Here is a 12,274-nt window from a genome sequence, read left to right as displayed (position 1 = left end):
ATCTGTTAATCCCAAATTCCTATTTTATTCCTACCCCCAATGGCCTAATTCCACGGTTAAGACTCTTAAGCTTCCACTGCAGCTGTTATGGGTTTGATCCCTGGTTGGGAAACTAAGATCCCAAAAGCCACCTGGAGTGGCCAAGAAAACAAAAAACAAACACACAAAAAGGCTAATTTGTGGGACTTCCTCGGCAGTCCAATGGTTAAGATTTTGCCTTCTAACACAGGGTGAAGGTTCGATCCTGGTTGGGAAGCTAAGACCCCCTTGAAGCCAAAAACCTAAATCATTAAGAGGCAATATTATAACAAATTCAATAAAGATATTTAAAAACGGACCATTTAAAAATGGTCCACCAAAAAAACAATCTTAAAAAAGGGCTAATCTGTGTAACATGAACCTCAATGGAAAAAAAAAGAGCCTTTAAAGGAAAGTTCCAATAATATCGTCTCTGTGTGCATGCTAAGTGTTTCAGTCCTCTCCAGTTCTTTGCAACCCCATGGTCTGTAGCTCGCCAAGCTGGAGTGGGGTGTCATACCCTCCTCCAGGGGATCTTCCCGACCCAGGGATCAAATCCGAGTCTTTTACATCTCCTGCATTGCAAGTGGATTCTTTACCTCTGACCCACCTGGAAAGCCCAATATCTTCTCTGCCCATCTCCTAATTCATAGAAGAATACATTAGTATGCTTGTCAATTTCTACCACATCTGTCACCCGCTATCATCAAATCACTTTGCCATCCAATAGAAATTAACACATTGAAAATTAAAACTGAAAATGTTTAAGTGTAACACAACTATACTTAGATTAAAAAAAAAAAAGGAGTTAAAAAGAAAAGGTTAGGACACATGTCACGTCCAAAGTTGGGGAGATACTCACTACACGTCTCCTGGGATTCATCAGAGCCGTCTTGGCACTCGGCGGTCCCATCACAAACCCACTTATAGGAGATGCATTTCCCATCTCGGCACTGAAACTCATTTCTCGCACAGTTGTCTTCCACTAAAGAGAAAGAAAGGAGAAGGAAGAATCAGGGCTCGGATCACAAAATGCCCGAATTCTTTGTGTCTCTTTCCTGCCAAGTGAAGAATGAACCAGAAATACAATCCTATTGCAGCAGTCATGTCTCCAGGAAATCAAACACGCACAACAATTAAACTGAGTGAACCAAAAGTATAGTGGAGGATGCGAAAAACACTTCCTAAAAAGAGATTTATCCCCAGTGTGAGATTCTGACATCATGGTTGGTGAGTCCAAAGTGTGGATCCATTGGGCGATGGGGACAAAATATTAGAACCTGGGTGCGCAATAGCAAAGAAAAGGACCTGATTTGATTTAGCATGTCACAAACCTGTATTGGAGACAGGACCAAGGGAAATTGAGGCTGCAAAAGCATTAAGCTGGAGGAAAACTTGAAAAGCTTTCTCCAGTAGGTAGAAAGGAACTAAAGATAAAAACTGGGACTTCTCTCGTGGTTCTGTGGTTGAGAACCCACCTTACAGTACAGGAGACACTTAGTTCCCCTAGTTGGGGAACCAAGATCCCACCTGCCACAGGGCAACTAAGCTCGCGCACCCCAAGAAGCCCACGTGATGCAGCTGAGACCCAGCACAGCCCCCCGAAAAAGGGTACATAAGTTATGAGAGATTATTAATGTAGAAGTCAGAGAGCAGAGATCCAGCGGAGGAGGTGATCATATAACTTAATTTCAGATCTAAAGAAACGGGTTGTTGCTGTTCAGTCGCGGAGCTGTGTCCAGCTCTTTTCGACCCCATGGACAGCAGCATACCAGGCTTCCTTGTCTTTCACTGCCTCCCAGAGTGGGGGCTGCTCTCCAGCTGTGGTGCTCTGGCTTCTCACTGTGGTAACGTCTCTTGTGGCGGAGCACAGGTTCTAGGCCCACAGGCTTCAGTAGTCGTGGTGCACAGGCTTAGTTGCTCTGAGGCATGTGAGATCTTCCTGGACCAGGAATTGAAATTGTGTCTTCTCATTGGCAGGCAGATTCTCTACTCCTGAGCCACCAGGGAAGCCCCCTAAAATATACGACTTTTACACCTTGTGGCTCAGATGGTAAAGAATCTGCCCGCAATTCGAGAGACCTGGGTATGATCCCTGGGTGGGGAGGATTCCCAGGAGGAGGGCAAGGCAACCCACTCCAGTATTCTTGCCTGGAGAATCCCCATGGACAGAGGAGGTTGGCGGGCTACAGTCCATGGGGTTGCAAAGAGTCAGACATGACTAAGAGACCAAGGACACAGAGCAAAATAATACTGACTACATTTAGTTTCAGGTATGATGCTGTGATTCAGGGTCACTGTTACGTGTGAGCTATGATCAAAGCAAACTTTTATTGTGAAAGTTGCTCATTCCAACTATTTGTAACCCCATGGACTGAATTCTCCAGGCCAGAATACTGGAGTGGGTCAGTCATTTCAGTCACTCAGTTGTGTCAGACTCTTAGGGACCGTATGGACTGCAGCACACCAGGCTTCCAATAAACTTTTATTGGCTGGTAATAAAATTGGTATTACTCTTTTAATCTTTAAATATAGACTTTGATCCCCTTCATAATCTAAAGTAACACAGTTAATAAAAATTATGATCCAGTTTATCTCAGGATAAGGAAATAAGACCAAGAAAGAAGAAGCTAGCAGAAATTTCCTCATGAGTCAGATATTCTGAAGGCAAATGATATGTAAAATATAAGTTTGGACTGATGGCTACATTTATTATATTTTTCACTACTTTCGTAAGAAGAACATTTTTTCTTTTATCACTTTATTTTGAATGTTGACTGAAACCCCCCCAAAAAATAGTTTAATAGTTTGCACAAAATGTATTCTTTTGCTCATTTTGCACAAAGGCAATTAATGAACTCTTCATGCACAAGACATAAACTATGTCTCCAGAATTAGTCCGTTCCCGGGAGAAGCTTCCAGACAAAAAGATCCTTGATCCTTGAATGATTCTTCTCATGCAAGAAGTCTCTTCTTCCCTCATTCTGCATATGGGAGAAGATTCAAGATCTTACATGCTTTGTGTCTTTTTATGTATTCAGATTTTTTCCTCCTTGATAGTCTCTTTAAGTGGACTTTCCGGCTGGCTCAGATGGTTAAGAATATATGCCTGCAATGCACGAGACAGAGGAGACTTGGGTTTGATCCCTGGGTCGAGGAGATCCCCTTGAGGAGGAAATGGCAACCGACTCCAGTATTCTTACCTGGAGAATCCCATGGACAGAGGAGCTGGGTGGGCCACAGTCCATGAGGTCACAAAGAGTTGGACATGGCTGAGCACGCACGCATGCACATTCTCTTTAAACACTCATAAGTTTTTTAAAGATTTATTTATTTGCATGTTGGCTGTGCTGAGTTTTCGTTGCTATGTGAGGGCTTTCTCTAGTGGCAGTGAGCAGGGGCTGCTCTCTAGAAGCAGTGTACAGGCTCTGGCGTGCAGGTTCAGTAGATGTGGTGCACAGGATTAGTTGCTCCGTGCCATGTGGGATCATCCTAGACCAGGGCTCCAACCAATGTCCCTTGCATTGCAAGGTGGATTCTTAAACACTGGAGCACCAGGGAAGTTTGAGACCTTCAAGTTTTAACTGAGCACATTACCCAAGGGAGGATCTATAATTTCCAGCTTCCTCTGCGGCCAGGTGTGGCCATGGGACCAAGGTTAAGTTAATGAGCTGTGAGTGAAAGTGAATGTGCAAACTTCACGACCTTAGAGGGTGGCACTGACAAGTTGATTCCTCCTAGTGAGCATTTTGCCCCTCTTACCCTCAACGTACAAGATAAAAACAGACCTAATTAGATATGGTGGAAAGTCAAGCCATAAAAATAAGAATGATCAAAGGCACTCTTTGAAGTATGGCTCCCTGTGTCCAACTGCTAATCATCAGCCTTGCCCTTAACGCTTGGCAATAAAAAAGAATGAAATAATGCAATTTGCAGCAACACGGATAAACCTGGAGATGATCATACTAAGTGAAGTAAGCCAGGTAGAGAAAGATGAATATTATACAGTAGCACTTATATGTGGAGTCTTTAAAAAAAAAGATACAAATGGACTGATTTAAAACAGAAATTAGACCCACAGACATAGAGAACAGATTATGGTTATCAAAGAGGAAAGAACTGAGGGACAGAAAAATTAGGAGATTGAGATGGACACATACACGTTACTATATATAAAATAGATAACCAACAAGGACCTACTATGTAGCACAGGGGACTATATACTCAATTGTCTTGTAATAACGTGTAAGGGAAAAGAAACTGAAAAAGAATCTGAATCACTGAAATGAACACAACATTGTAAATCAAATATACTTTACTATATATATATATATATATATATATATATATGTTACTTCATATATAGAGATATAAAGGAAAAAAAGAAACCTTGCCCCCACTACATCATGATTTGAGATTTTTAGCTATAGTAGGAAGCCATCACAAATAACAAGATATTTTAAAATGTTATGTGTTTGATTTTTATCTCACCTTTTTAACATATCTGCTTTTCTGTATAATTATGGTTTTTAATGTACACCAGATGATAGCATAGGTATATGACAAATAATTATATTAAGGAGAACATGCTGGATCTGGTAAAAAAAGATTTCACAACCTCAGATCCCAAAGCTCTGCAGTCCCTTCTGGTACAACGTCCCCACCTAACTCCCTCCTCTTTACTTGCCTAACAGTTCAGCTTCGAAGCTAACCTTCCCCGAAACTGTGTTTAGCAGCCCGTGGGCTTCCCAGTGGCGCTAGTGGTAAAGAACCCACCTGCAAATGCAGGAGATGGTAAGAGTCACAGTTCAATCCCTGGGCCAGAAAGATCTCCTGGAGGAGGGCATGGCGACCAGCTCCAGAATTCTTGCCTGGAGAATCCCATGGACAGAGGAGCCTGGCAGGCTACAGTCCACGGGGTCGCAAAGAGTTGGACACAACTGGAAGTGATTTAGCATGCACGCATACAAGAGCTCCTAAAACACCCATTTCTCACTCCTAACATACAAGATCGAAAGCATTTGTTTACCAAGTCCCCCAGCCTAGATTTAAACTCCTGGAGAGTAAGGAATGTCTTTTTCTTCCTTTTAGTGTGAAACCATCAGAGCCCAAGGCCTGAGTCAAAACAAGATTTGTTCAGCTGGTATGCCCCAATCAGAGACAGGTCCATCATATTACTGGGCAAAGATTTTGGAAAAGTGAAACTCTTCTAGTTTCATCTCTTCGGAGGGCAACAGGGCAGAATCTGTCAAATTTTTAAGTGCAAAGTCCCTGGGACCCAGAAGAATTATTAACACAGGTGTATAACGATGTCAAGTTCAAAAAGGTCAAAGCTTTTTTTTCCCCCACTGAGCAGTGTGGTTTGTGGGATCTTAATTCCTCAACCAGGAATCAAGCTTCTGCCCCCTACAGTGGAAGCTCGGAGTCCTAACCACTGGACAGTCAGGGAATTCCCTGTCCAGTTTCTTTTGCTCAAGTACATACTATTCATGTGCCGTTCTAGCTCAGGCACAACTAACCGATGATGATAGAAACTGGGCTTTCCTGGTGGCTGAGACGTAAAGAATCTGCCTGCAATGCAGGAGACGCAGGTTTGATCCCTGGGTTGGGAAAATCCCCTGGAGAAGGAACTGGCAGCCCGCTCCAGTATTCTTGCCTGAAGAATCGCGTGGACAGAGGAGCCTGGTGGGTCCATGGGGTTGAAAAGAGTCGGCACAACTGAGTGACTAACACTTTCACTTTTCGCAATGACAGAAATCAGATTAGAGGTGCCTCTGGTCTGTGTCTGGCAGGTGAGTAAGCTGAAGAGAGCTGGGAACTTCCTGGGGGGAGAGAAGTCCTCTAGGTCCTAATGAGAGGTGACTACACGGAAGTAGATGTCTATCACAACTCACTGAACTCTTATCTGTCGATTTTACAGTATGTCAATTGCACCTTTAATTCAAAAGAAACAAATTCTGGGTCTTCAAAGCTCATTGTCCGGTGTTCCTACCCAGAGGAACAGTCAAGTGAGAGAGATGAGTGGAGGGGTGGAGGAGGCTATAGGTGATAAAGAGAGAAATACATACAAGGAGTGTTTAGAAGCATCAACAGAACTTGGTAACTGAACTTACAAAGAGACCAAGCTGGAGGTAACCCCAGTGGAGAGCTCAGGAGATTCAAATGAGCTGAGCTCTAGAATCTGCTGCTATCAGAAGACAGACTGATAATGCATCGCCCAGCTACTGATCCAGACAGGACATCGCCCTCTGAGGTGCCTCTGCAATATACCCCACATCCACTGACTCACAGCTGAATTGTGATTATGCCTGAAAAAGGAAATGACTCACTTCTGGCTTCCCGCATGGGGTGGGTAAAAAGCAATCAAAATTCCAGGACTCTCAGAAAAAAAGTTTAAAAAAAAAAGGAAGTTCAGGCAAGGGACATTCTCTACAGAGGAGGAGGATTCTGGAGGAGGAACTTCTGCCATCTGCTCTCCCAGCCAGGAGATGGCAGTTTCAATCATCGCTAATCCACTTTGCCCAAGGAACCATCTCACACGCAGAATGTGCTACTGGAAAGGCTAAAAGTATTAAATCATTTTGAAAGTGCAAAAATGAAAGCGTTAGTCGCTCAGTCGTGTCCAACTCTTTTGCAACGCCATGAACTGTACCCCACCAGGCTCCTGTGTCCATGGGATTCTCCAGGCAAGAATACTGGAGGGGGTTGCCATTTCCTTCTCCAGGGGATCTTCCCAACCCAGGAATCAAACCCAGGTCTCCTGCATTGCAGCCAGATTCTTTACCGTCTAAGCCACCAGGGAAGCCCTACTGGAAAGGCTAGAAACATTAAACCATCTTAAAGCCCTTTAAATAGGGATAAAGAGGATCTTCTCTGGTGGTCCTCTGCACTCTGCACTCCCAATGCAGGGGCGCTGGGTCCAATCCCTGACTGGGGAACTAACATTCCACATTCTGCAACAAAGCCCACAAACTAGAGGGCCCCCACCTCGCAACAAAGATCCAGCACAGCCAAAAATAAAAATTACAGTAATAACAAAAGTAAGAGAGGGAAAGAACAACAACCCCCTTCCCTGGACACCAACGAGCCCTCCCCTGGGCAACAGTTAATCAAATATTTTCTTGTCATAGATGGCTGAAGACCCTACCAACAAGAAGAGCCTACTACTACATATTTCTACCTGAACAGCTGTTCATCCAGCTGGCCATCAGCTGTAACGTCTGAATGAAAAGTGAATGGGTTTCACCATTACCAACAGCAGTCAGCTAGGAAATGTCTCGTGGCCTTGCTCATATGGCCAAGGATAAATGACGGTGAGCACCCAGGATAGCACCTCAAGATAGGTGTCCCGGCAGTGGGCAACCCCGACCTGACCAAGGAGTCAGAACTAGTCCTACTTCAAACACCACAGCCCAAAGAAACAAATAGCTCTTTCTTATTTCCTCCCAGTTCCACAAGCAAGGTTTGGGTTTTGTATGTCAGTTTCAGTTGAATTTCAGCAAAAGCAAACCAGAGCGCCACATCCCATAACTCCTCATACTGGGGATGGCTAAAATTACATAAGCAACATCCCTCTCCCCCGCAAAAACAGAAAACAATCGAAACTCTAGCCCGTAGACCTCTCCTGTCACGGGCGAGGAATCAGGAACAAGGTTATCGAAACAGAAAAGGAGAATATACATTTCTGCTTTTTCGCCAGCACACATTTGAGGTGGTAAATGCTTTCAAGGTTTTCCTTCCGCGGATACTGAAGATAGTGGTTGTTCAGGAAAACCAAAATAATACATGGAGGGAATTCCCTGGTGGTCCTGAGGTTAGGGCTCAGTGAATGGCACCCCACTCCAGTACTCTTGCCTGGCAAATCCCATGGATGGAGGAGCCTGGTAGGCTGCAGTCCATGGGGTCACTGAGGGTCGGACACGACTGAGCGACTTCACTTTCACTGTTCACTTTCATACATTGGAGGAGGAAATGGCAACCCACTCCAGTGTTCTTGCCAGGAGAATCCTAGGGACGGGGGAGCCTGGTGGGCTGCCGTCTATGGAGTCACACAGAGTCGGACACCACTCAAGTGACTTAGCAGTAGCAGTAGCTTTCACTGACAGGGCCTGGGAACTAAGATCCTACAAGAGAGGCATGGACCGAAAGAAAAAAAAATTAATTAAAAAATAAATACTTGGAATCATTTTCTTGAAAAAGAAATGGCCTGGGTCTTCCCTGGCGGTCCAGTTGTTGGGACCTCGCTTTCCAGTGCAAGGGATGTGGGTTCAATGCCTAGTTGGGAAGCTAATAGCCCACAGGCCTCAGAGCCAAAAAAAGCCAAAACATAAAACAGAAGCAACATCATGACAAATTCAATAAAGACTTTCAAAAAAAGATGTTCCACACCAAAAAAATCTTAATAAAAGAAAAAAATGGCTGAAGCTAAGAGTCTTACCAGAAAATGAATGAAAAATCCTTTTACCAGTGCTCTTTCCCACAAGAGGGACCACCAAGGTATTTTCCCCGGAGGTGATCTCCATGGTAGTTTTGTCGTCTGCTCCTTTGAGGGGTAGCCAGTTTCTATCACTGTTCACTGCTGACTACTTGCATGGTGTCTTAGCAACACATGGTTACTTGCTAGACAGCGGAGCAGATTGTGGATGCTGTTAACATACTGAATGTGGAATGTGAAAGGCAATCAAAGCACTGAGCAAAAAAGGCATCTGGAATTGGGTCTTATTAGGGCAGGAACCCTACAGATATGAGCAGGAATGCCCTAGAAAGACAGAATGAGGCAGATATTTCTCTTAAAGGTTTGCAGTCTCAGAAACATTCTCCCTATCTTTAGTGAGTGTTGCCCAGAAAGATAAATATGCCTGACAATGACCAGTGAATCCCCCTGGGGCTTGTTGTTAAAGCAGTTGTTGTTCAGTGACTAAATTGTGTCCAACTCTTCCTGATCTCACGGACTGCAGCATGCCAGGCTCCTCTCTTCTCTGCTATCTCCCAGAATTTGCTCAGATTCATGTCTCTTGAGTCAGTGATGCTATCTAACCATCTTATCCTCTGTTAAAGCAGACACAGCTTAGTAGGAACACTCTACTTTCTGAATTTGGGTGTGTCCCTGGCATATCTGATACCCCTCACCCAACTGTCAATTAATTGACTTTGATTTGGCTAAAGGAAAGCAAGCAGTTAAGATTCCAATTACTACCATTCCCAAAATAAACAGACAAGAAATCCCCGCCCCTCGGGGCAAACTGGAGTAGCCAGGGCTGCTACAGATGTCTATCATGAAGTTAATGCCAGAGTAGATACTTAGTGGAATACACAGTAGAATACTGGAGTGGGTTGCCATGTCCTTTTCCAGGGATCTTCCGGACTCAGGGATTGAACCCAGGTCTCCCACACTGCAGGCAGATAGTTAATAGCTGCCTACTCACTCTCAGGAGTTTGGGGAACACACCCAGACTCAGAGCCTCCTTGAGAACCAAAATACATCAGATCCTCAAGCTGCCCAGTGAAAAAGGAAACTGAAGCAACATATCTTGCTTAATGAAACTTCACTGCCATTAATATCCTCTTGAAGAAGGAGTGGATCTCTGTGTGAAATACAGGCTCATCAACTGTCTCTTTTCCAAGCCACCATCCCTCTGCTTCACACAACCCAATGGCCGAATTATTACAATAACCCTCTGCCATGGGCTGAAATCCTCCTTCCTTTCCTCCCAGAGGAAACTGTGATGTGTGTGTCACAGGTACTGATTCCAAGAGTTCAAAGTTCTCTGCTCAAAGCCACCCCTCCCCCACCTTAAAAAAAAAAAAAAAGCTTCCTGCATCCTGTTCATGGGACAATTCCAATACTTTTCTAGGCCCAGCTGGTTGTTAAGTTGGAAAAGGACCATTTCTTTATTATCCAGGGCGAGGTCAAATGTCTCTCTCAGCCACTGGATAACAGGATATTGCACCAACTAGCCTCTTGCAGCAGCAGCAGCAGCAGCAGCAGCAGCCTCTTGCCCAAATCTAAAATTCAAACCCCCTAAAATGAAAGGTTGTCATGTTGTCATGAGAGCAGCTCAACTGAACTCATTGTAGCGCCTATGAACAACAAGGCAACCCCAAAGGGTTCCATTCGGTCCCCAACTCTCGGTCCCTGTCCAGGCACGGATGAAAGTCTCCATTAAGTGCCCTTCACGTCCGATCCGGGAAGGACTAGAGTTTCTAGGCAACGTTTCAGACTGGGAAGGAACTGAGGCCTTGAAGGTGGCCTGGGAGTCACGTCTGCGAACTGGTCCCAGTCGGGCGGGGTCAGAGAAGCTCCCGAGGACAAAGTGGGTACGAAGGCATCATTGCAGATAGAGGAGGAAACAGGCCTTGGCCGAGCGGGGCTCAAGCGCTCAGCGGGCACCTCATCTATGCTTGCAGAGTTTTTCCAGGGGCCCGGGACTTGTCGCATCATTTGTGACGGGAGCCCTGAACGACTAGCCTTCGACATCCTCACGGAGATGTAGGTGAGGCGCGTGGCGTGCGCCAGCTCCGCCCCGCCCCGCCCGGGCCTCAGCAACCACCGCCTCCCATTGGCCAAGGGGTGTGGCTCGAGGCTCGCCTGTTCGAATGGCGCCCAATGGGAGCTCGGGGGAGGGCCCACAGGGCTGAAGGCGGGGCCGGAGGAGGAGGCTAAGGGCGGAAGCTTGGTGCAGGTTAGACGAGTCCCGCTCCGCTTCCAGAGGCAGCAGCGCCCTTGGGAAGCACAAAGCCAACTGGACCGCCGCCGTAACCCCTGAGGGTGAGACGATGTGGAGGAGCGTCCGTAGGGCCTCCAGGCTGAGCAACCGGTTTTCGGGTCCGTCTCACCCCTGGAATAACTCTGGGAGGGAGTACCTCCTCCTAAAGCGTACCAGGCTCTAAGAAAAGGGGAGTGGTCCCCCATTGTGGGGATACTTGTAGGGACAGCCGCGTCGCGTTCCCTTTCCAGACCCCTCAGACACCTATCCCCAGAACCCTTTTCCCAATCCAGCCATTGGGGAAGGACTTTGTGTCATTTTCCCACGTCTTCCATGGATTGAATGATCTTTCATTTTCTCTCCCGCCGGCCCCCCAAAATACCAAGGGGCTCTCCAAATTCAGGAGTTCACCCCTATCCCGCGCGGGCTTCCGGAGCCAGTCTCACCTGCAGCCTCCCCCGCAGCGATGAGCAGGGCGATGGCCCAGGGCAGTCCCCAGCCCGCGAGCCTCATGATCCCAGCCTCCGCTTGTCACGCCCCGGCACAGGCCGCTGTCCGCTGGCAGTGACCGCTCTGGCAACCCCGGCTTCGCGCGGCCAGGACGCGACTGCACGCGGGGCCCCAGTCATATGCAGCATTTCTATGTGAGGTTTCCCGGAGAGGGAGGAGTTTGCAGTGGGGTGATTTTCAAATATCTTCACCTCACTGTGAGAGGAGGAGTTTGGAGAGGAGGAGTTTCAAACGGCCGATGTGACATGGGCTCCTTAACCCATGAAGCCCTGATTCAGATTCCAGTTCTTTCCAGAGCTGGTCCCGGACAGGCTACAGGGTTTGTCGCAGAAAGAGCTGAGCCGCCCCCATGCCCACCCTCAAAATGAAATCCCGCATCTCCTTTAAATTTCTCTCAAATTTTGATTGTTATGTTCCCTTTGGTGCCCAAAGAAGATTCGATCTGCCCTTCCAAATCGTCTAATTGGCTAATGACATCTCCCCTCTGACTCAAAACCAAAAACTAGAGATGTTGGAAACTTAACCCCCACCACTTTTCTCTACTTGCCTAGGAACTGTTTATAGATTTTAACTATTTCATCATATATAGTTTTAGAGGGTTCTTCCAAATTTCCCCATAAAACTGTTAGCAGTGATGCATTTAAATAAAATGATCACAAAAGTACTGGCAAAGACTGATTTTGTTTTGTGGGATCCAGCACTTGGATGAATTATGGGCCAAAACATCTCTGAAATCAACTGACCTCATACATGGGGTCTGGACATAAATATTGATTTATCTTATTCAGAGAAAGGGTTGAACAAACAGAGTGGCCATGGCCACTTCCTCTCCCCAAAGCCAAATCAAAACAAACTAGAGATTTCAGAGCTGAACCTGAATGCCGAAACCACCAAGAGCTGATGGTGAACAGCTTTTAAGAATCAGGGTGTCTCTTTGGTGGAGATTGATGAACTTGCCAGGGTCCCTTGCCAAAAAGCCCTCCTACAAAGGGTCTGGCAGTTTGGGAGGGTTCTCTCTGGAATGAACAGAGTTCTCTGAG

The 12,274-nt window shown here is 46.1% G+C and overlaps 1 protein-coding gene across 1 annotated transcript in view; it reads right to left on the bottom strand.

Moving 5' to 3' along the window:
* Positions 1-11,434, bottom strand: part of LDLR (low density lipoprotein receptor) — a 36,696-nt gene extending 25,262 nt beyond the window's left edge. The window contains exons 1-2 of the mRNA XM_069591128.1: positions 11,171-11,434; positions 881-1,003 (exon numbers count right to left, since the gene is read on the bottom strand). Of these exons, the coding sequence (XP_069447229.1) occupies positions 881-1,003; positions 11,171-11,237 (190 nt within the window). The 5' untranslated portion in view covers positions 11,238-11,434. The remainder of the gene's footprint in view (positions 1-880; positions 1,004-11,170) is intronic.
* Positions 11,435-12,274: the final 840 nt, after the last annotated feature.

The sequence above is a fragment of the Ovis canadensis genome, chromosome 5 (genome assembly GCF_042477335.2).
Source record: "Ovis canadensis isolate MfBH-ARS-UI-01 breed Bighorn chromosome 5, ARS-UI_OviCan_v2, whole genome shotgun sequence".
Taxonomy (NCBI): domain Eukaryota; kingdom Metazoa; phylum Chordata; class Mammalia; order Artiodactyla; family Bovidae; genus Ovis; species Ovis canadensis.
The sequence above is the reverse complement of the archived record's forward strand: the minus strand, read 5'-3'. Positions and strand labels throughout refer to the sequence as shown.